General features: G+C 43.8%; 1 protein-coding gene across 1 annotated transcript in view; it reads left to right on the top strand.

Moving 5' to 3' along the window:
* The first annotated feature begins 12627 nt into the window (after positions 1-12627).
* Positions 12628-25058, top strand: part of LOC135571224 (NACHT, LRR and PYD domains-containing protein 12-like) — a 34274-nt gene continuing 21843 nt past the window's right edge. The window contains exon 1 of the mRNA XM_065017007.1: positions 12628-12801. Within this exon, the coding sequence (XP_064873079.1) occupies positions 12629-12801 (173 nt within the window). The 5' untranslated portion in view covers position 12628. The remainder of the gene's footprint in view (positions 12802-25058) is intronic.

The raw sequence follows: 25058 nt of genomic DNA on the forward strand, positions 1-25058 counted from the left end.
TGTTAACCACAACCAACATGTTGGATCTCTGTTTAGTTGTCACTGTGTTAACCTCAACCAACATGCTGGATCTCTGTTTAGTTGTCACTGTGTTAACCACAACCAACATGCTGGATCTCTGTTTAGTTGTCACTGTGTTAACCACAACCAACATGCTGTATCTCTGTTTAGTTGTCACTGTGTTAACCACAACCAACATGCTGTATCTCTGTTTAGTTGTCACTGTGTTAACCTCAACCAACATGCTGTATCTCTGTTTAGTTGTCACTGTGTTAACCACAACCAACATGTTGGATCTCTGTTTAGTTGTCACTGTGTTAACCTCAACCAACATGTTGGATCTCTGTTTAGTTGTCACTGTGTTAACCACAACCAACATGTTGGATCTCTGTTTAGTTGTCACTGTGTTAACCACAACCAACATGTTGGATCTCTGTTTAGTTGTCACTGTGTTAACCACAACCAACATGTTGGATCTCTGTTTAGTTGTCTCTGTGTTAACCACAACCAACATGTTGGATCTCTGTTTAGTTGTCACTGTGTTAACCACAACCAACATGTTGGATCTCTGTTTAGTTGTCACTGTGTTAACCACAACCAACATGTTGGATCTCTGTTTAGTTGTCACTGTGTTAACCACAACCAACATGTTGGATCTCTGTTTAGTTGTCACTGTGTTAACCACAACCAACATGTTGGATCTCTGGTTAGTTGTCACTGTGTTAACCACAACCAACATGTTGGATCTCTGTTTAGTTGTCACTGTGTTAACCACAACCAACATGTTGGATCTCTGTTTAGTTGTCACTGTGTTAACCACAACCAACATGTTGGATCTCTGTTTAGTTGTCACTGTGTTAACCACAACCAACATGTTGGATCTCTGTTTAGTTGTCACTGTGTTAACCACAACCAACATGTTGGATCTCTGTTTAGTTGTCACTGTGTTAACCACAACCAACATGTTGGATCTCTGTTTAGTTGTCACTGTGTTAAACACAACCAACATGTTGGATCTCTGTTTAGTTGTCACTGTGTTAACCACAACCAACATGTTGGATCTCTGTTTAGTTGTCACTGTGTTAACCACAACCAACATGTTGGATCTCTGTTTAGTTGTCACTGTGTTAACCACAATCAACATGTTGGATCTCTGTTTAGTTGTCACTGTGTTAACCACAACCAACATGTTGGATCTCTGTTTAGTTGTCACTGTGTTAACCACAACCAACATGTTGGATCTCTGTTTAGTTGTCACTGTGTTAACCACAACCAACATGCTGGATCTCTGTTTAGTTGTCACTGTGTTAACCACAACCAACATGTTGGATCTCTGTTTAGTTGTCACTGTGTTAACCACAACCAACATGCTGGATCTCTGTTTAGTTGTCACTGTGTTAACCACAACCAACATGTTGGATCTCTGTTTAGTTGTCACTGTGTTAACCACAACCAACATGCTGGATCTCTGGTTAGTTGTCACTGCGTTAACCACAACCAACATGCTGGATCTCTGGTTAGTTGTCACTGTGTTAACCACAACCAACATGCTTGATCTCTGTTTAGTTGTCACTGTGTTAACCACAACCAACATGCTTGATCTCTGTTTAGTTGTCACTGTGTTAACCACAACCAACATGCTGGATCTCTGGTTAGTTGTCACTGCGTTAACCACAACCAACATGCTGGATCTCTGTTTAGTTGTCACTGTGTTAACCACAACCAACATGCTTGATCTCTGTTTAGTTGTCACTGTGTTAACCACAACCAACATGTTGGATCTCTGTTTAGTTGTCACTGTGTTAACCACAACCAACATGCTGGATCTCTGTTTAGTTGTCACTGTGTTAACCACAACCAACATGTTGGATCTCTGTTTAGTTGTCACTGTGTTAACCACAACCAACATGTTGGATCTCTGTTTAGTTGTCACTGTGTTAACCACAACCAACATGTTGGATCTCTGTTTAGGGGTCAGTTCTCTAAAATGAGTCTCTCAGGAGCGAGAAAGAAGGGGGGGCCTGCCTCTAAAATGAGTCTCTCTGGAGCAAGAGAGGAGGGGGGGCCTGCCTCTAAAATGAGACTCTCTGGGGAACATGACACCAAAGTTAAGAGGTGAGATTACAATGTTGTTTGTTTGTAAAACGTGTTTCCACAATTTTTTCACATTTGTTATTTATCAGACAGCATTGCTCAGGGGAACCTTGTCTGTAAAATATTGTTGTTCTAACATTTTAATTAATAGTTTTTTGTGTATGAATTTTTGTTTTTCAAAACGCTATATAGCTGGAATGGAATGTTTGTATCCTGTATATTAGACTGTGATATGTGGTTGTCTCACCAGCAAACACACACACACACACACACACACACACACTACACACACACACACACGCACACACGCACACGCACACACGCACACACGCACACACACACACACACACACACCTCTATAAATTTTTAGCATGACACAATCATTTAGCCTCTTAATTATTATCTAATATGTTGGCAGCAAAACTTTATAGTTTTTATTCTGATCGTTGAGTATACAGTATATATAGAATATATATAGAACCCTTTATAGGAGGTTAGGAAGTGTCTGAGGATACAGTATATATAGAATATATATAGAACCCTTTATAGGAGGTTAGGAAGTGTCTGAGTATACAGTATGTATAGAATATATATAGAACCCTTTATAGGAGGTTAGGAAGTGTCTGAGTATACAGTATATATAGAATATATAGAACCCTATATAGGAGGTTAGAAGTGTCTGAGTATACAGTATAGAATATATATAGAACCCTTTATAGGAGGTTAGGAAGTGTCTGAGTATACAGTATATATAGAATATATATAGAACCCTTTATAGGAGCTTAGCCTGTCTGAGTATAAAGTATATATAGAATATATATAGAACCCTTTATAGGAGGTTAGGAAGTGTCTGAGTATACAGTATATATAGAATATATATAGAACCCTTTATAGGTGGTTAGGAAGTGTCTGAGTATACAGTATATATAGAATATATATAGAACCCTTTATAGGAGGTTAGGAAGTGTCTTAGTATACAGTATATATAGAATATATATAGAACCCTTTATAGGAGGTTAGGAAGTGTCTTAGTATACAGTACATGTAGAATATATATAGAACCCTTTATAGGAGGTTATCCTGTCTGAGTATACAGTATATATAGAACCCTTTATAGGAGGTTAGCCTGTCTGAGTATACAGTATATATAGAATATATATTAGAACCCTTTATAGGAGGTTAGCCTGTCTGAGTATACAGTATATATTTAACCCTTTATAGGAGGTTAGCCTGTCTGAGTATACAGTATATATTTAACCCTTTATAGGGCTCTTTGGTCAGAACTCTAGAGGTTCTTCTTCACTGAATTGATCTTCATTATATCCAAACACACTGGTGGTCAGGGAGGCATCTCTTTGTTTGAACGATGGCCCACATCAACTCTGGATGACTTGTTTACAATACAATACATTATAATACATTACAATACAATACAATACATTACATTACAATACATTACATTACAATACAATACAATACATTACAATACATTACAATACAATACAATACAATACAATACATTACAATACAATACAATACAATACAATACATTACAATACAATACAATACATTACAATACATTACAATACATTACAATACAATACAGTAAATTACAATACATTACAATACAATACAATACATTACAATACATTATAATACAATACAATACAATACATTACAATACATTATAATACAATACATTACAATACATTATAATACAATACAATACATTACAATACAATACAACTTTGTCTATTAGTTACAGCAAACAACCAAAATGTCTATTCTGCTCCATTCTTACCCCCCCCCCCCCCCCCGGAATTTTGATTTACATAATCATAATACAATATGAATATTACTAATTACTAATGTAACCCACAAATCCTGTGTTTAGTTATTGTGTTCTGGAACTTCCCACGTCCCTATACAGAACTGTCCTCATCCCCGTACAGAACTGTCCGCGTCCCCGTACAGAACTGTCCGCGTCCCCGTACAGAACTGTCCTCGTCCCCGTACAGAACTGTCCGCGTCCCCGTACAGAACTGTCCGCGTCCCCGTACAGAACTGTCCGCGTCCCCGTATTTTCGGTGTGGCGCCAAGCATATTGTCCGGTTACGCGCAGAGTGGACTGAGGTGATCTTGGGGAATAACGACGGAGTTTGTTACAGTGTTGAAACACCGAAGTTTATTGTTCAATTTGCTTTTTTCTTTACGGTCAGAGACAGTATGAGTGTAGCCAGATCCTTTTCACTCTCTATCCTTGTTTCATTTTGTGGTTCACTGGATTCATCATCATCATCGAGACGAGGGACAGACGAACGACCTGCTAGCTAGTCAAGCTAGTTGGTACAGATGGGTAAGTTAGCTAGCTACTCTACCAGCAGCATCCTAGTTATCCTAGCTAGTCGGTACAGCTCGGTAAGCTAGCTACCTACTCTACCAGCAGCATCCTAGTTATCCAAGCTAGTCGGTACAGCTCGGTAAGCTAGCTAGCTACTCTACCAGCAGCATCCTAGTTATCCTAGCTAGTCGGTACAGCTCGGTAAGTTAGCTAGCTACTCTACCAGCAGCATCCTAGTTATCCTAGCTAGTCGTTACAGCTCGGTAAGCTAGCTAGCTACTCTACCAGGAGCATCCTAGTTACCATAGCTACCACTACATCATCACCGGCTGTCTGCATTTCTTGTGGACCGATGGAGCTCCCCGGTTGTTTCTTCCACCTGTTAAATCCCGTGGAGGGCTTCTCCCTCTCTCGTTGACGGATGCTGGCTACCTCTGTCCGGTTCTCCTCTCTTCACTAGATGGACGGTAACTTTAGTGTTTAAACCTCTGTGTCCAAGGACCAAACTTTTGCATATTATTTTCAGGGAGCCTCAGTAGGCTGAACACATGACGTTTTCAACAATGTTTTTTCTGATAGAAACGAGTTCATTGCATCTGCCATGGAGCCCAGTTTCATAACATTACCTTATCTTATATTATGTCTCTAGTTATGAAGTAATCAGGAAAAACAGGTAACTTATTATACTGAGATGCAGTGCCTTAGACCGCTGAACCAGGGTCTGTAGTGATCCTCTAGTACTAAGATGCAGTGCCTTAGACCACTGAACCAGGGTCTGTAGTGATCCTCTAGTACTGAGATACCTTAGACCACTGAACCAGGGTCTGTAGTGATCCTCTAGTACTGAGATGCCTTAGACCTCTGAACCAGGGTCTGTAGTGATCCTCTAGTACTGAGATACCTTAGACCACTGAACCAGGGTCTGTAGTGATCCTCTAGTACTGAGATGCCTTAGACCACTGAACCAGGGTCTGTAGTGATCCTCTAGTACTGAGATGCCTTAGACCGCTGAACCTGGGTCTGTAGTGATCCTCTAGTACTGAGATGCCTTAGACCACTGAACCAGGGTCTGTAGTGATCCTCTAGTACTGAGATGCCTTAGACCGCTGAACCAGGGTCTGTCGTGACCCTCTAGTACTGAGATGCCTTAGACCACTGAACCAGGGTCTGTAGTGATCCTCTAGTACTGAGATGCAGTGCCTTAGACCACTGAACCAGGGTCTGTAGTGATCCTCTAGTACTGAGATGTCTTAGACCACTGAACCAGGGTCTGTAGTGACTCCTCTAGTACTGAGATGCCTTAGACCACTGAACCAGGGTCTGTAGTGATCCTCTAGTACTGAGATACCTTAGACCGCTGCACCAGGGTCCTCTAGTACTGAGATGCCTTAGACCGCTGCACCAGGGTCCTCTAGTACTGAGATGTCTTAGACCGCTGCACCAGGGTCCTCTAGTACTGAGATGTCTTAGACCGCTGCACCAGGGTCCTCTAGTACTGAGATGCCTTAGACCGCTGCACCAGGGTCCTCTAGTACTGAGATGCCTTAGACCGCTGCACCAGGGTCCTCTAGTACTGAGATGCCTTAGACCGCTGCACCAGGGTCCTCTAGTACTGAGATGCCTTAGACCGCTGCACCAGGGTCCTCTAGTACTGAGATGTCTTAGACCGCTGCACCACTTGGGAGCCCGTATTGGTTTTCAGAAAAGTGTTGAACTTAAACAAAACGCATGTCCCTGTCCTAGTTTTCAAGATGTGGCCGATTTAAGCATCCAGAATAATTTGTTTTAATTAAGAATGATTTAATTGTTGTGACGATTTGTTGTATCTAAATGGCTGCTGGGTAATTTGATATGAATTGGAATCTTCATTTGTTGACATCAAATTAAATGAATGCTGCGCAGGTTCACTGAGTTGCAAACCACATGGACTAGCTCATTGATTTGAAGATCTGTCGCAGTTGCTACCTCAGATTATGAGCCTAGCAGGTGTCCGCTTTGAGATATGTAGTACCCACAGAAGGCCACAGGGAGGAGCAAGAGACCTATAAACCCATAATATTTTTTAGCATTTGAATATTTTGTTAATCAAAACCTGTCTAAGCGCTGTGCTGTTTTTATTTTGTTATTAGTTATTTTATTATATTTATTATTTCAAGGCACTTGATCAACAAGCCACATGTGTTTTTATTTTTCAAATGTGGTTTGAACTGGGTGACCTGGTAACCTCTATGTGAAAGTCCAGAAATTGGCTTAGGATAGATAGGGCATGTTTGAGACTGATCTAAGGAATTAACCAGAAAAACACAGTTTATTTCTCAGCTGCCTCAATGTCTGTACATTAATTAATAACTTTTAATTGCTAAATATTTATAAAAAATATACAGCCAAATAATCACTAGTCAGATGCTCTAACCTCAACCTTAGTATACATGCATTTTCAAATATTTTCTTAATATCTCATATTGGGACTAAACAGCCTCGGAATAGAAAAGATGAGAGTGCATCCAACGGTTAGCGAATTTACCTCAAAATGACCCTCATTTTCGCAAGAAGGCAGAGTGACGACACAAGCTTTTTGGCGGTGGCTGAGTTGTCTGCTTGTGAGAGAAGTTGGAGAGCGGGTCGATGCTGGTTGATGAATTGACAATGAATGTACTAGTGGAGGGAACATTTCCTGTGACAGGAAGAAGCACACAGGAGTTTTCCTGTGAGGGGGACTGGTGGTGTATCCAGGAGAAAACTAAACTGATCTTCTGAAATGTCATTTGTGGTCTTCTGCTGCCATCTATTGGAATTATGTCGCAACTGCAGTAGTACTGAATAATGTTTAATTCCTTACTAAACTAGTAATTACTCAGAATTGCAAAATATAACATTTTCTAGTTCATTTTACTTCTAGTTCATTTTACCATTAAATAACCATTTATAGTGTAACAAACATTGAAACTGACATAAACCAAAAACACCATACATTTAGTAGATGAGAGATGTAATGTTTGTCTCTGTTGTGTTGAAGTCCAATCAAGCAGGAGAGACCAGCCTCTCCTGTACCCAGCTGTGTGTCCATGAAGAGTGACCGGTCTATGAATCCTCCTATATACTTTAAAGAGGGAGACTTTTCTACTGAACAAAGGTAAGAAGAACTCATGGGTCCTGGTCAGTGAGTTAAACAACACTGTCTCTAGTCATTTCTCCTCTCCCATTTTCCCATTTATTGTTGTTGTTTTCATAATCCATATGCTAATCCTTTTGTTCATTCTCATAGTCCTAAAACAATATTAAACAAACACAACATTCCCTCCCTAAGTGTGTGTGTGTGTGTGTGTGTGTGTGTGTGTGTGTGTGTCTGAACTCCCTGGATGAGGAGATGTAATCTCTATCCCTATTGCCTAGTCACTTATACCCCTACCTACATGTGGCTATTACCTCAATTACCTAAACTACCTGGTACCCTGCACATTGACTCAGTACTGGTACTCCTTATAGTCTCATTATTACCTCAACTACCTGGTACCCTGCACATTGACTCAGTACTGGTACTCCTTATAGTCTCATTATTACCTCAACTACCTGGTACCCTGCACATTGACTCAGTACTGGTTCTCCTTATAGTCTCATTATTACCTCAACTACCTGGTACCCTGCACATTGACTCAGTACTGGTTCTCCTTATAGTCTCATTATTACCTCAACTACCTGGTACCCTGCACATTGACTCAGTACTGGTACTCCTTATAGTCTCATTATTACCTCAACTACCTGGTACCCTGCACATTGACTCAGTACTGGTACTCCTTATAGTCTCATTATTACCTCAACTACCTGGTACCCTGCACATTGACTCAGTACTGGTACTCCTTATAGTCTCATTATTACCTCAACTACCTGGTACCCTGCACATTGACTCAGGACTGGTTCTCCTTATAGTCTCATTATTACCTCAACTACCTGGTACCCTGCACATTGACTCAGTACTGGTACTCTCTTATTCTCAGTCTCATTATTACCTCAACTACCTGGTACCCTGCACATTGACTCAGTACTGGTACTCCTTATAGTCCCATTATTACCTCAACTACCTGGTACCCTGCACATTGACTCAGGACTGGTTCTCCTTATAGTCTCATTATTACCTCAACTACCTGGTACCCTGCACATTGACTCAGTACTGGTACTCCTTATAGCCTCATTATTACCTCAACTACCTGGTACCCTGCACATTGACTCAGTACTGGTACTCCTTATAGTCTCATTATTACCTCAACTACCTGGTACCCTGCACATTGACTCAGTACTGGTACTCCTTATAGTCTCATTATTACCTCAACTACCTGGTACCCTGCACATTGACTCAGTACTGGTACTCCTTATAGTCTCATTATTGTTGTTTTGTCTTACTATTTCCTTTGTTTTTTTTTACAAGGTACAATGTATCACGTCTGGTGAACAGGTTCCACATCCTCAGTCAGACCAGTACAAACAGGATCAGCAGCACAACAAGGTATCAGGTCTGGCGGAGCATTTATCAATACTGATAGGACGGGAAGAAAGGGAACGCTGCTCTCAGATCAGTTTTCTCCATTCAAATCTTTGCTTAACATTATAATTATGTCACAATACTGACCACAGATCAGCTTCTATTATCACCTATGGCTTCAAGTATTGAGGAGGTTTAGTCTAATGCTTACCCAATTAAAATGCACTAAATCCCAGATTTGACACATCATTGTGTTCATGTTACACATCATTAAATATATTCAGACATATTTCAGACTGCAGCTGACAAGTAGCAAAATAGAACTCAATATATTGAACAATATGATTGAAATAGGCCTAAAGCCAACAGTTCATAGTTTAATGCAGTCATCTCGGTTTTCATTTGAAGCAAATTTGTAGAAGTCCCTTGTTTGAATCAATTGTAAAGACATTGTCAACTTTGTTCTGAATTTATCGGTGTCACAGAGAGACAGATAAACCATGTGATTCTATGTTTAGCAGAGATCTTCTGTGTATAAAGTCATGCGGAAGGGCAAAAAATAATCTAACGACTCACTCAGCTGATCTACGAGTGGTGTTAGTTTACTCAGCTGTTCTAGTGGTCTGAGGCAGGTGTTATATTACTCAGCTGTTCTAGTGGTCTGAGGCAGGTGTTAGATTACTCAGCTGTTCTAGTGGTCTGAGGCAGGTGGTAGATTACTCAGCTGTTCTAGTGGTCTGAGGCAGGTGTTATATTACTCAGCTGTTCTAGTGGTCTGAGGCAGGTGTTAGTTTACTCAGCTGTTCTAGTGGTCTGAGGCAGGTGTTAGATTACTCAGCTGTTCTAGTGGTCTGAGGCAGGTGTTAGTTTACTCAGCTGTTCTAGTGGTCTGAGGCAGGTGTTAGATTACTCAGCTGTTCTAGTGGTCTGAGGCAGGTGTTAGATTACTCAGCTGTTCTAGTGGTCTGAGGCAGGTGTTAGATTACTCAGCTGTTCTAGTGGTCTGAGGCAGGTGTTAGATTACTCAGCTGTTCTAGTGGTCTGAGGCAGGTGTTAGATTACTCAGCTGTTCTAGTGGTCTGAGGCAGGTGTTAGATTACTCAGCTGTTCTAGTGGTCTGAGGCAGGTGTTAGTTTACTCAGCTGTTCTAGTGGTCTGAGGCAGGTGTTAGATTACTCAGCTGTTCTAGTGGTCTGAGGCAGGTGTTAGATTACTCAGCTGTTCTAGTGGTCTGAGGCAGGTGTTAGATTACTCAGCTGTTCTAGTGGTCTGAGGCAGGTGTTAGATTACTCAGCTGTTCTAGTGGTCTGAGGCAGGTGTTAGATTACTCAGCTGTTCTAGTGGTCTGAGGCAGGTGTTAGATTACTCAGCTGTTCTAGTGGTCTGAGGCAGGTGTTAGTTTACTCAGCTGTTCTAGTGGTCTGAGGCAGGTGTTAGATTACTCATCTGTTCTAGTGGTCTGAGGCAGGTGTTAGTTTACTCAGCTGTTCTAGTGGTCTGAGACAGGTGTTAGTTTACTCAGCTGTTCTAGTGGTCTGAGGCAGGTGTTAGTTTACTCAGCTGTTCTAGTGGTCTGAGGCAGGTGTTAGTTTACTCAGCTGTTCTAGTGGTCTGAGGCAGGTGTTAGTTTACTCAGCTGTTCTAGTGGTCTGAGGCAGGTGTTAGTTTACTCAGCTGTTCTAGTGGTCTGAGGCAGGTGTTAGATCACTCAGCTGTTCTAGTGGTCTGAGGCAGGTGTTAGATTACTCAGCTGTTCTAGTGGTCTGAGGCAGGTGTTAGATTACTCAGTTGTTCTAGTGGTCTGAGGCAGGTGTTAGATTACTCAGCTGTTCTAGTGGTCTGAGACAGGTGTTAGATTACTCAGCTGTTCTAGTGGTCTGAGGCAGGTGTTAGATTACTCAGCTGTTCTAGTGGTCTGAGGCAGGTGTTAGATTACTCATCTGTTCTAGTGGTCTGAGGCAGGTGTTAGATTACTCACCTGTTCTAGTGGTCTGAGGCAGGTGTTAGATTACTCATCTGTTCTAGTGGTCTGAGGCAGGTGTTAGATTACTCAGCTGTTCTAGTGGTCTGAGGAAGGTGTTAGATTACTCATCTGTTCTAGTGGTCTGAGGCAGGTGGTAGATTACTCATCTGTTCTAGTGGTCTGAGGCAGGTGTTAGATTACTCAGCTGTTCTAGTGGTCTGAGACAGGTGTTAGATTACTCAGCTGTTCTAGTGGTCTAAGGTGTTAGATTACTCAGCTGTTCTAGTGGTCTGAGGCAGGTGTTAGATTACTCATCTGTTCTAGTGGTCTGAGGCAGGTGTGAGATTACTCAGCTGTTCTAGTGGTCTAAGGCAGGTGTTAGATTACTCAGCTGTTCTAGTGGTCTGAGGCAGGTGTTAGATTACTCAGCTGTTCTAGTGGTCTGAGGCAGGTGTTAGATTACTCAGCTGTTCTAGTGGTCTGAGGCAGGTGTTAGATTACTCAGCTGTTCTAGTGGTCTGAGGCACACGTGTATCATTTGTACAGTTCTTTATAAAAAATGCAGTTATTTGTTACATTTGACTGTATGACTGATATATATGATATATATTATTACTGTGTAAAACCTAGCAGTACTACTGATTTCTCTAACCTAGTCTACTTTACATAATATAACATCTACACATCACTAATAACCCACTACTATACATTATAACCTAGTCTACTCTACATAATATAAAAATATCTTACTTGATGCATAAAACCTTTCTGAAAGGATCAATGATTTCCCCCTCAGATCAATCATGTCCGTTTTAGCCCTTCTGTCTACATTCTCAGATACATTTATAAAATAACAGATTGAAAGACAATAAATAGCCACTTTTAATGAATAAAAATAAGTATGAGACATGGCCTTGTGTTGCTGTACTGTCTAGAACTACCTTAACAAACAGTGACTTATAATTATTATTATTGTTGCTGTACTGTCTATAACTACCTTAACAAACAGAGACTTATTATTATTATTATTATTATTATTATTATTATTATTATTATTATTATTATTATTATTATTATTATTGTTGCTGTACTGTCTATAACTACCTTAACAAACAGTGACTTATTATTATTATTATTATTATTATTATTATTATTATTATTGTTGCTGTACTGTCTATAACTACCTTAACAAACAGTGACTTATTATTATTATTATTATTGTTGCTGTACTGTCTATAACTACCTTAACAAACAGTGACTTATTATTATTATTATTATTATTATTATTATTGTTGCTGTACTGTCTATAACTACCTTAACAAACTGTGACTTATTATTATTATTATTATTATTATTGTTGCTGTACTGTCTATAACTACCTTAACAAACAGTGACTTATTGTTATTATTATTATTATTATTATTATTATTATTATTGTTGTTGCTGTACTGTCTAGAACTACCTTAACAAACAGTGACTTATTATTATTATTATTATTATTATTATTATTGTTGCTGTACTGTCTATAACTACCTTAACAAACAGTGACTTATTATTAGTGATAGTTACCATGGAGATGAAATGTCACAACTCCGTTTTCATGTGATTGCATTAAATCATCTGATTGTTTCTGTGTCTGTTAGTAAATGTTTTATAAGAGAAAATTATTAAATGATAACAATTGACATTAAATAATGACTGTGTTAACCACAAACAACATTTTGGATCTCTGTTTAGGGGTCAGTGCTCTAAAATGAGTCTCTCTGGGGAGAGAGAGGAGGGGGGCCCTGTCTCTAAAATGAGTCTCTCTGGGGAGAGAGAGGAGGGGGGCCCTGCCTCTAAAATGAGTCTCTCTGGGGAGAGAGAGGAGGGGGGCCCTGCCTCTAAAATGAGTCTCTCAGGGGAACATGACACCAGAGCTAAGAGGTGAGATATCATTATTATAAGTTTTTTTCCCAAAATGTTCACATTTGTTTTTTAATCAGAAATGGTTGCTTATGGGTACCTTCAATATTACTGTTCTCAGATTTTTAACTAATAGATTTTAGATGGGTATTTATATATATATATATATACACGTAGCTATCTTAATTAAGATGAAAGCACTTACTGTAAATCACTCTGGATAAGAGCATCTGCTAAATCAGGGTTCTCAATCCGGGGTCTGTGGAGGTACTGCAGGGGTTCTCAATCCGGGGTCTGTGGAGGTACTGCAGGGGTTCTCAATCCGGGGTCTGTGGAGGTACTGCAGGGGTTCTCAATCCGGGGTCTGTGGATGTACTGCAGGGGTTCTCAATCCGGGGTCTGTGGAGGTACTGCAGGGGTTCTCAATCCGGGGTCTGCGGAGGTACTGCAGGGGTTCTCAATCCGGGGTCTGTGGATGTACTGCAGGGGTTCTCAATCCGGGTCTGTGGAGGTACTGCAGGGTTCTCAAACCGGGGTATGTGGAGGTACTGCAGGGTTCTCAAACCGGGGTCTGTGGAGGTACTGCAGGGTTCTCAATCGGGGTCTGGGGAGGTACTGCAGGGGTTCCTCAGCACCCTGACTGTACTAAATTGCAATGTTAGACATTTGATAGAATTTCCACATGACACGACCACTTTGCCTGCTCTTAATTATTGACTAATATAATGAAATGCGTCTTTTAGACAATATAACCGTTATATCAACACTTCCGTTGATCAACACTCTTCACTTCCATTTAACAACTCTAAATATCTTTGGCATAGTAGGCATCAAGTCCCTTCCAATAATGTTGCCTACAACGTTGCATACAATGTTCATTTTCATTGAACACATATTACACCCTAGATGCCTTCAACTGCCCAATTTATATCCATCCCCAATTTAGGATTATTATTTAACAACATGATGTTGTGCTCCAAAGGGAGAACTTGAAATAACATGATGTAGATAATTAAATAACAACATGATGTTGTGCTCCAAAGGGAGAACTTGAAATAACATGATGTAGATAATTAAATAATCAAAAGAAAAACGTGTTTATTATTTTACACTCTCAGAAAATAAGGTTCCTTATAGAACCATAAAGGCTTCTATCACTTCCTTAATATATGGAACCACTAAAACATTATCTATATTGTTTGGTTCAGTGAAGAAGAACCTCTAGAGATCTGATCAACGGAAGGTTAATGTTTAGAGGATGTGAATCACGCAGCCTTCCAGTCATCAGATCACTTCTGGTGGGTTTTTTCCCGGCCCGGGATTTGAACCAGCCACCTTTTGGCCACAACACCAACTCCTTATCCACTGGGAGAATGTGCCAAAATGTAGACACAATGCTGTGCAGACATAAATGGTATGACTTATTGTAATTATTATACATAAATCATTGCCAAAAGCACAAGACATACTGTTGCATGTTGGTCTATATTATTAATGGATTGATCATATAGAAATATAAAACATTATTTTTACCTGCTCCAAAACAATTACATGTTGAACAGGAACCACTGACTCACTGCATTATTCTATAGTATTATCAAGACACCTGCTGTTAACTCTTAACTACTTAGGACACCTGCTGTTAACTCTTAACTACTTAGGACAGCTCACGAGGTGTCCCAAATATCTGCTGACTAGGTGGGACTACAGACCTCATGCATAGCGTTAATTTAAATGGTGACCCACAGTGCTAAACCTTAAACATTTTCTGGTCATGGTTAAGCATATTTGTTTTCAGAAAAAGTTATAGAACCTAAACAAAATGTATGTCACTGTCCTCTTTTTCAAGATGTGGCCAATTTAAACAGCCAGAATACATTTTATAATTAAGAAATAACACTTTTTTTGACTACTTGTTGTTTAAATGGCTGCTGGGTAATTTGGCAAGCATCGAAATGTTCGTTCGTAGACATCGGATTGAGTGAAAGCTGCGCAGTTTCACTGAGTTAGAAAACAAATGGACAGGTGTAGCTCACTGATTTGTAGATCTGACGCAGTTGCTACTTCAGATTATGAGCCTAGCAGTTGTCCTGAATGAGTTATGTAGTACCCACAGAAGGCCACAGGGAGGAGCAAGAGACCTATAAACCCATACTGTTTTTTACCTTAAAAACCCTGAACCTCACAATCAAATCAAATGTATTTATAAAGCCCTTTTTACATCAGCATCTATCCCTACGTATGACCTATTTTAGCATTAACATTAACCCTAATTATTTTAGAAACTGTTTTAGTAATAATATTATGTTAGTAAATACCATTATAGTACTAAATAGCACTGATTATTTTGTTAATCAAAACCTGTCTCAGCATTTTGCTGTTTTTGTTTTGTTATTTTATTATATTTATTATTGCAAGGCAGAACACTTGATCAACAAGCCACGTGTTTTATTTTTCAAATGTGGTTTGAACTGTGTGACCAAGTAACCTCTATGTGAAAGTCTAGCAATTGGCTTGGGTAGATGGGGCAGGTTTGAGACTGATCTAAGGAATTATTAACAAGAAAAATACTCTTTATTTCTCAGCTGCCCCACCAACGTCTGTAGGTGAATTAATAACTTTGAATTGCAAAATGTCCAATAGATGGCAGCATAAGACCACAAAGCATCAGTTATAGGCTACAAGCAGCAATATGATGGACCATGAAGCATCAGTTATAGTCTACAAGCAGCAATATGATGGACCACAAAGCATCAGTTATAGTCTACAAGCAGCAATATGATGGACCACAAAGCATCAGTTATAGTCTACAAGCAGCAATATGATGGACCATGAAGCATCAGTTATAGGCTACAAGCAGCAATATGATGGACCACAAAGCATCAGTTATAGACTACAAGCAGCAATATGATGGACCATGAAGCATCAGTTATAGGCTACAAGCAGCAATATGATGGACCATGAAGCATCAGTTATAGTCTACAAGTAGCAATATGATGGACCATGAAGCATCAGTTATAGTCTACAAGCAGCAATATGATGGACATACAATAGCATGCAACCACAGACTATGTGGTTTTCTAAAATGGTTTTCTAAAATGGTCTCATTACTTTAGTTAGCTGTATATCTCCTATTAGGGCTGTGTTGCTTTTGGGTGAGAAAAAGTGACTATAGCAGGTATTGAATCCCAGGTAAATAATCACTAGTCAAAACCTCAACCTTAGTATACATTCATTATAAAAATCACCTTAATATCTGATATTGCTTATAAACAACCTCGGAATAGAAAAGACAGAGTGGGACTTCCAGCCCGTCAATAAATGACATCATGCAGCCCAGCAGTTAGCAAATAGCACATTTTCAACTTTAGGGCACAAGTCCAGGTCTCCTCCTCCTTAGCCACTGGGTGAAAACATGAGTTAATCTGCCAAAATGAAGACAAAATGCTATACATGGTATCACTAGTTATACATAATTATAATACATAAATCATTGCCAAAAGCACAAGACATACTGTTGCATGTTGGTCTATATTATTAATGGATTGATCATATAGAAATATAAAACATTCTTTTAACTACTACAATGCAATTACATGTGGAGCAGGAACCACTGACTCACTGCATTATTCTATAGTATTATCAAGACACCTGCTGTTAACTCTTTACTACTTAGGACACCTGCTGTTAACTCTTAACTACTTAGGACACCTGCTGTTAACTCTTAACTACTTAGGACAGCTGCTGTTAACTCTTAACTACTTAGGACACCTGCTGTTAACTCTTAACTACTTAGGACACCTGCTGTTAACTCTTAACTACTTAGGACAGCTGCTGTTAACTCTTAACTACTTAGAACAGCTGCTGTTAACTCTTAACTACTTAGGACACCTGCTGTTAACTCTTAACTACTTAGGACACCTGCTGTTAACTCTTAACTACTTAGGACAGCTGCTGTTAACTCTTAACTACTTAGGACACCTGCTGTTAACTCTTAACTACTTAGGACACCTGCTGTTAACTCTTAACTACTTAGGACAGCTGCTGTTAACTCTTAACTACTTAGGACAGCTGCTGTTAACTCTTAACTACTTAGGACACCTGCTGTTAACTATTAACTACTTAGGACAGCTGCTGTTACTCTTAACTACTTAGGACACCTGCTGTTAACTCTTAACTACTTAGGACAGCTGCTGTTAACTCTTAACTACTTAGGACAGCTGCTGTTAACTCTTAACTACTTAGGACACCTGCTGTTAACTCTTAACTACTAAGGACAGCTGCTGTTAACTCTTAACTACTAAGGACACCTGCTGTTAACTCTTAACTACTTAGGACACCTGCTGTTAACTCTTAACTACTTAGGACACCTGATGTTAACTCTTAACTACTTAGGACACCTGTTGTTAACTCTTAACTACTAAGGACAGCTGCTGTTAACTATTAACTACTAAGGACACCTGCTGTTAACTCTTAACTACTTAGGACACCTGCTGTTAACTCTTAACTACTAAGGACACCTGCTGTTAACTCTTAACTACTTAGGACACCTGCTGTTAACTCTTAACTACTTAGGACACCTGCTGTTAACTCTTAACTACTAAGGACACCTGCTGTTAACTCTTAACTACTAAGGACAGCTGCTGTTAACTCTTAACTACTTAGGACACCCGCTGTTAACTCTTAACTACTTAGGACAGCTGCTGTTAACTCTTAACTACTTAGGACACCTGCTGTTAACTCTTAACTACTTAGGACACCTGCTGTTAACTCTTAACTACTTAGGACACCTGCTGTTAACTCTTAACTACTTAGGACAGCTCACGAGGTGTCCTAAATATCTGCCGACTAGGTGGGATTAGAGACTTCATGCATAGTTACCCACCCACTTATACCCATAAGTGTAAGATGTCTTTATTCTCAGCACTTATACGACCAATGTTCTACTCTGAGACACTGTGTGAACATGGTCCCAGATCTCAACATAATGTTATAAAACAACGTAGAATGTTTGTTTTACATAATAATAAAAAATGAATATTACTAATGTAACCCACTGTAAAGACTGGGTTTAGTTGATTGTGTTGCACTGCTCATGTCCGCGTTCTGGAACTGTCCGTGTCCCCGTACAGAACTGTCCGCGTCCCTTAACCCCTAACCCTAGGTATGTCCGCATCCCAGTACTCCTTATAGTCTCATTATTACCTCAACTACCTGGTACCCTGCACATTGACTCAGTACTGGTTCTCCTTATAGTCTCATTATTACCTCAACTACCTGGTACCCTGCATTGACTCAGTACTGGTTCTCCTTATAGTCTCATTATTACCTCAACTACCTGGTACCCTGCACATTGACTCAGTACTGGTTCTCCTTATAGTCTCATTATTACCTCAACTACCTGGTACCCTGCACATTGACTCAGTACTGGTTCTCCTTATAGTCTCATTATTACCTCAACTACCTGGTACCCTGCACATTGACTCAGTACTGGTACTCCTTATAGTCTCATTATTACCTCAACTACCTGGTACCCTGCACATTGACTCAGTACTGGTACTCCTTATATCCTCATTATTGCCTCAACTACCTGGTACCCTGCACATTGACTCAGTACTGGTACTCCTTATAGCCTAATTATTACCTCAACTACCTGGTACCCTGTACATTGCCTCAGTACTGGTACTCCTTATAGTCTGATTATTACCTCAACTACCTGGTACCCTGCACATTGACTCAGTACTGGTTCTCCTTATAGTCTCATTATTACCTCAACTACCTGGTACCCTGCACATTGACTCAGTACTGGTACTCCTTATAGTCTCATTATTACCTCAACTACATTTACATTTAAGTCATTTAGCAGACGCTCTTATCCAGAGCCTGGTACCCTGCACCTCAACTACATGCACATTGACTCAGTACTGAACATACATACATCCCCGTACAGAACTGTCGTCGTCCCCGTACAGAACTGTCCTCGTCCCGTACAGAACTGTCCGCGTCCCAGTACAGAACTGTCCTCATCCCCGTACAGAACTGTCCTCGTCCCTGTACAGAACTGTCCACGTCCCGAAAAGAACTGTCCTCATCCCCATACAGAACTGTCCTCGTCCCCGTACAGAACTGTCCTCGTCCCCGTACAGAACTGTCCCGTCCCGTACAGAACTGTCCTCGTCCCCGTACAGAACTGTCCTCATCCCGTACAGAACTGTCCGCGTACAGAACTGTCCTCATCCCCGTACAGAACTGTCCTCGTCCCTGTACAGAACTGTCCTCATCCCCGTACAGAACTGTCCTCGTCCCCGTACAGAACTGTCCTCATCCCCGTACAGAACTGTCCTCATCCCCGTACAGAACTGTTCTCATCCCCGTACAGAACTGTTCTCATCCCCGTACAGAACTGTCCTCATCCCCGTACAGAACTGTGTTCATCCCCGTACAGAACTGTCCTCATCCCCGTACAGAACTGTTCGCGTACCCGTACAGAACTGTCCCCGTACAAAACTGTCCCCGTACAGAACAGTCCGCGTCCCGTACAGAACTGTCCGCGTCCCGTACAGAACTGTCCACGTCCCTGTACAGAACTGTCCTCGTCCCGTACAGAACTGTCCGCTTCCCCCGTATTGAACTGTCCCGTACAGAACTGTCCCCGTACAGAACAGTCCGCGTCCCGTATTGAACTGTCCCCGTACAGAACTGTCCCCGTACAGAACTGTCCGCGTCCCCGTATTGAACTGTCCCGTACAGAACTGTCCCGTACAGAACAGTCCGCGTCCCCGTATTGAACTGTCCCCGTACAGAACTGTCCCCGTACAGAACAGTCCGCGTCCCCGTACAGAACTGTCCGCGTCCCCGTATTGAACTGTCCCCGTACAGAACTGTCCCCGTACAGAACAGTCCGCGTCCCCGTATTGAACTGTCCCCGTACAGAACTGTCCCCGTACAGAACTGTCCGCGTCCCCGTATTGAACTGTCCCCGTACAGAACTGTCCCCGTACAGAACAGTCCGCGTCCCCGTACAGAACTGTCCGCGTCCCCGTACAGAACTGTCCACGTCCCTGTACAGAACTGTCCTCGTCCCTGTACAGAACTGTCCCCGTACAGAACTGTCCGCGTCCCCGTACAGAACTGTCCGCGTCCCCGTACAGAACTGTACGCGTCCCCGTACAGAACTGTCCCCGTACAGAACTGTCCCCGTACAGAACTGTCCTCATCCCCGTACAGAACTGTTCTCATCCCCGTACAGAACTGTTCGCGTACCCGTACAGAACTGTCCCCGTACAGAACTGTCCGCGTCCCCGTACAGAACTGTTCGCGTACCCGTACAGAACTGTCCCCGTACAGAGCTGTCCCCGTACAGAACTGTCCGCGTCCCCGTACAGAACTGTCCCCGTACAGAACAGTCCGCGTCCCCGTACAGAACAGTCCGCGTCCCCGTACAGAACTGTCCACGTCCCTGTACAGAACTGTCCACGTCCCTGTACAGAACTGTCCTCGTCCCTGTACAGAACTGTCCCGTACAGAACTGTCCGCGTCCCCCATACAGAACTGTCCCCGTACAGAACTGTCCCCGTGTCCCCGCACAGAACTGTCCGCGTCCCCGTACAGAACTGTCCGCGTCCCCGTACAGAACTGTCCACATCCCTGTACAGAACTGTCCTCGTCCCGTACAGAACTGTCCGCGTCCCGTATTGAACTGTCCCCCGTACAGAACTGTCCCGTACAGAACAGTCCGCGTCCCCGTACAGAACTGTCCGCGTCCCCGTACAGAACTGTCCACGTCCCAGTACAGAACTGTCCTCGTCCCTGTACAGAACTGTCCCCGTACAGAACTGTCCACGTCCCCGTACAGAACTGTCCGCGTCCCCGTACAGAACTGTCCACGTCCCCGTACAGAACTGTCCGCGTCCCCGTATTGAACTGTCCCTGTACAGAACTGTCCTCGTCTCCGTACAGAACTGTCCGCGTCCCCGTACAGAACTGTCCGCGTCCCCGTACAGAACTGTCCACATCCCTGTACAGAACTGTCCTCGTCCCTGTACAGAACTGTCCCCGTACAGAACTGTCCGCGTCCCCGTACAGAACTGTCCCCGTACAGAACTGTCCCCGTACAGAACTGTCCGCGTCCCTGTACAGAACTGTCCGCGTCCCTGTACAGAACTGTCCCCGTACAGAACTGTCCCCGTACAGAACTGTCCCCGTACAGAACTGTCCCCGTACAGAACTGTCCGCGTCCCCGTACAGAACTGTCCGCGTCCCCGTACAGAACTGTCCCTGTACAGAACTGTCCTCGTCCCCGTATAGAACTGTCCCCGTACAGAACTGTCCACGTCCCTGTACAGAACTGTCCTCGTCCCTGTACAGAACTGTCCCCGTACAGAACTGTCCGCGTCCCCGTACAGAACTGTCCACGTCCCTGTACAGAACTGTCCTCGTCCCCGTACAGAACTGTCCGCGTCCCCGTATTGAACTGTCCCCGTACAGAACTGTCCCCGTACAGAACAGTCCGCGTCCCCGTACAGAACTGTCCGCGTCCCCGTACAGAACTGTCCTCGTCCCTGTACAGAACTGTCCCCGTACAGAACTGTCCGCGTCCCCGTACAGAACTGTCCGTGTCCCCGTACAGAACTGTCCCCGTACAGAACTGTCCCCGTACAGAACTGTCCCCGTACAGAACTTTCACCATACAGAACTGTCCGCGTCCCAGTACAGAACTGTCCGCGTACCCGTAAAAACAGTCCCCGTACAGAACTGTCCCTGTACAGAACTGTCCGCGTCCCCGTACAGAACTGTCCGCGTCCCCGTATAGAACTGTCCACGTCCCTGTACAGAACTGTCCTCGTCCCTGTACAGAACTGTCCCGCCCCTGTACAGAACTGTCCGCGTCCCCATACAGAACTGTCCACGTCCCTGTACAGAACTGTCCTCGTCCCTGTACAGAACTGTCCCGTACAGAACTGTCCGCGTCCCCGTACAGAACTGTCCCCGTACAGAACTGTCCCCGTACAGAACTGTCCGCGTCCCCGTACAGAACTGTCCGCGTCCCCGTACAGAACTGTCCACATCCCTGTACAGAACTGTCCTCGTCCCCGTACAGAACTGTCCGCGTCCCCGTATTGAACTGTCCCCGTACAGAACTGTCCCCGTACAGAACAGTCCGCGTCCCGTACAGAACTGTCCGCGTCCCCGTACAGAACTGTCCACGTCCCAGTACAGAACTGTCCTCGTCCCTGTACAGAACTGTCCCCGTACAGAACTGTCCACGTCCCCGTACAGAACTGTCCGCGTCCCCGTACAGAACTGTCCACGTCCCTGTACAGAACTGTCCTCGTCCCCGTACAGAACTGTCCGCGTCCCCGTATTGAACTGTCCCTGTACAGAACTGTCCTCGTCCCCGTACAGAACTGTCCGCGTCCCCGTACAGAACTGTCCGCGTCCCCGTACAGAACTGTGCACGTCCCTGTACAGAACTGTCCTCGTCCTTGTACAGAACTGTCCCCGTACAGAACTGTCCGCGTCCCCGTACAGAACTGTCCCCGTACAGAACTGTCCCCGTACAGAACTGTCCCCGTACAGAACTGTCCGCGTCCCTGTACAGAACTGTCCCCGTACAGAACTGTCCCCGTACAGAACTGTCCCCATACAGAACTGTCCGCGTCCCCGTACAGAACTGTCCGCGTCCCCGTACAGAACTGTCCCTGTACAGAACTGTCCTCGTCCCCGTATAGAACTGTCCCCGTACAGAACTGTCCACGTCCCTGTACAGAACTGTCCTCGTCCCTGTACAGAACTGTCCCCGTACAGAACTGTCCGCGTCCCCGTACAGAACTGTCCACGTCCCTGTACAGAACTGTCCTCGTCCCCGTACAGAACTGTCCGCGTCCCCGTATTGAACTGTCCCCGTACAGAACTGTCCCCGTACAGAACAGTCCGCGTCCCCGTACAGAACTGTCCGCGTCCCCGTACAGAACTGTCCTCGTCCCTGTACAGAACTGTCCCGTACAGAACTGTCCGCGTCCCGTACAGAACTGTCCGTGTCCCGTACAGAACTGTCCCGTACAGAACTGTCCCCGTACAGAACTGTCCGCGTCCCCGTACAGAACTGTCCCCCATACAGAACTTTCACCATACAGAACTGTCCGGCGTCCCAGTACAGAACTGTCCGCGTACCCGTACAAACAGTCCCGTACAGAACTGTCCCTGTACAGAACTGTCCGCGTCCCCGTACAGAACTGTCCGCGTCCCTGTACAGAACTGTCCCCGTACAGAACTGTCCGCGTCCCGTACAGAACTGTCCTCATCCCGTACAGAACTGTCCGCGTCCCGTACAGAACTGTCCGCGTCCCCGTACAGAACTGTCCGCGTCCCATACAGAACTGTCCTCATCCCCGTACAGAACTGTCCGCGTCGCCGTACAGAACTGTTCGCGTCCCCGTACAAAACTGTCCGCGTCCCTGTACAGAACTGTCTCCGTACAGAACTGTCCGCGTCGCTGTACAGAACTGTCCTCATCCCCGTACAGAACTGTCCGCGTCCCCGTACAGAACTGTCCGCGTCCCATACAGAACTGTCCCTGTACAGAACTGTCCGTGTCCCGTACAGAACTGTCCGCGTCCCTGTACAGAACTGTCCCCGTACAGAACTGTCCGCGTCCCGTACAGAACTGTCCTCATCCCCGTACAGAACTGTCCGTGTCCCCGTACAGAACTGTCCGCGTCCCCATACAGAACTGTCCACTTCCCATACAGAACTGTCCTCATCCCGTACAGAACTGTCCGCGTCCCCGTACAGAACTGTTCGCGTCCCGATACAAAACTGTCCGCGTCCCTGTACAGAACTGTCCCGTACAGAACTGTCCGCGTCCCGTACAGAACTGTCCTCATCCCGTACAGAACTGTCCGCGTCCCCGTACAGAACTGTCCGCGTCCCGTACAGAACTGTCCTCATCCCGTACAGAACTGTCCGCGTCCCCGTACAAAACTGTCCGCGTCCCAGTACAGAACTGTCCTCGTCCCCGTACAGAACTGTCCCCGAAAAGAACTGTCCGCGTCCCCTTACAGAACTGTCCGCGTCCCGTACAGAACTGTCCTCATCCCGTACAGAACTGTCCTCATCCCCGTACAGAACTGTCTGCATCCTCGTACAAAACTATCTGCGTCCCCGTACAGAACTATCCGCGTCCCCGTACAGAACTGTCCGCGTCCACGTTCAGTGTGGCGCCAAGGAGATTGTCTGGTTACGCGCAGAGTGGACTGAGGTGATCTTGGGGAATAACGACGGAGTTTGTTACAGTGTTGAGACAGTTTACTGTTCAATTTGCTTTTTTCGTTTCACGGTCAGAGACAGTATGAGTGAAGCCATATCCTTTTCACTCTCTATCCTTGTTTCATTTTGTGGTTCACCGGATTCATCATCATCGAGACGAGGTACAGACGAACAACCTGCTAGCTAGTCGGTACAGCTCGGTACTCTAGTTAGCTACTCTACCAGCAGCATCCTAGTTATCCTAGCCATTCGGTACAGCTCGGTAAGCTAGCTAGCTACTCTACCAGCAGCATCCTAGTTACCATAGCTACCACTACATCATCACTGGCTGTCTGCATTTCTTGTGGACCGATGGAGCTCCCGGTTGTTTCTTCCACCTGTTAAATCCCGGTGAGGCTTCTCCCTCTCTCGTTGACGGATGCTGGCTACCTCTGTCCGGTTCTCCTCTCTTCACTAGATGGACGGTAACTTTAGTGTTTAAACCCTCTGTGTCCAAGGACCGAACTTTTGAATATTATTTTCAGGGCGCCTCAATAGCAGGTATTGAACACCGGGTAAATAATCACTAGTCAGAACTTCAACCTCAGTATACATTCATTATAAAAATCATCTTAATATCTGATATTGTGAGTTAACAACCTCGAGAGTGCGTCTTCCAGCCCTCCAATAAATTACATCATTCAACCCTCCTGGTTAGTAAATTTACCTCAACATGCCCCCGGAGAAGGCAGAGTAACGACACCAGCCTTTTAGCGGGGCTGACAGACTGACTACAACGCTCGCGTTGCTAAATTAATTTCGTCATTAAACATGACACACTGCTCGCGCCAACGAGCGTCTAGAAGTCAGTTCTATTTGTGACGCAATTCGCGCTGCATCTCCTCATTGATTTATAGAAGCAGGTACCCACGTGCCATCTCCTCATTGGTTTATAGAAGCAGGTACCCACGTGCCCTCTCCTCATTGGTTTATAGAAGCAGGTACCCTCATTTAGCAAAAAAAACATAACA

This window comes from Oncorhynchus nerka, unplaced genomic scaffold (genome assembly GCF_034236695.1).
Source record: "Oncorhynchus nerka isolate Pitt River unplaced genomic scaffold, Oner_Uvic_2.0 unplaced_scaffold_686, whole genome shotgun sequence".
NCBI lineage: Eukaryota > Metazoa > Chordata > Actinopteri > Salmoniformes > Salmonidae > Oncorhynchus > Oncorhynchus nerka.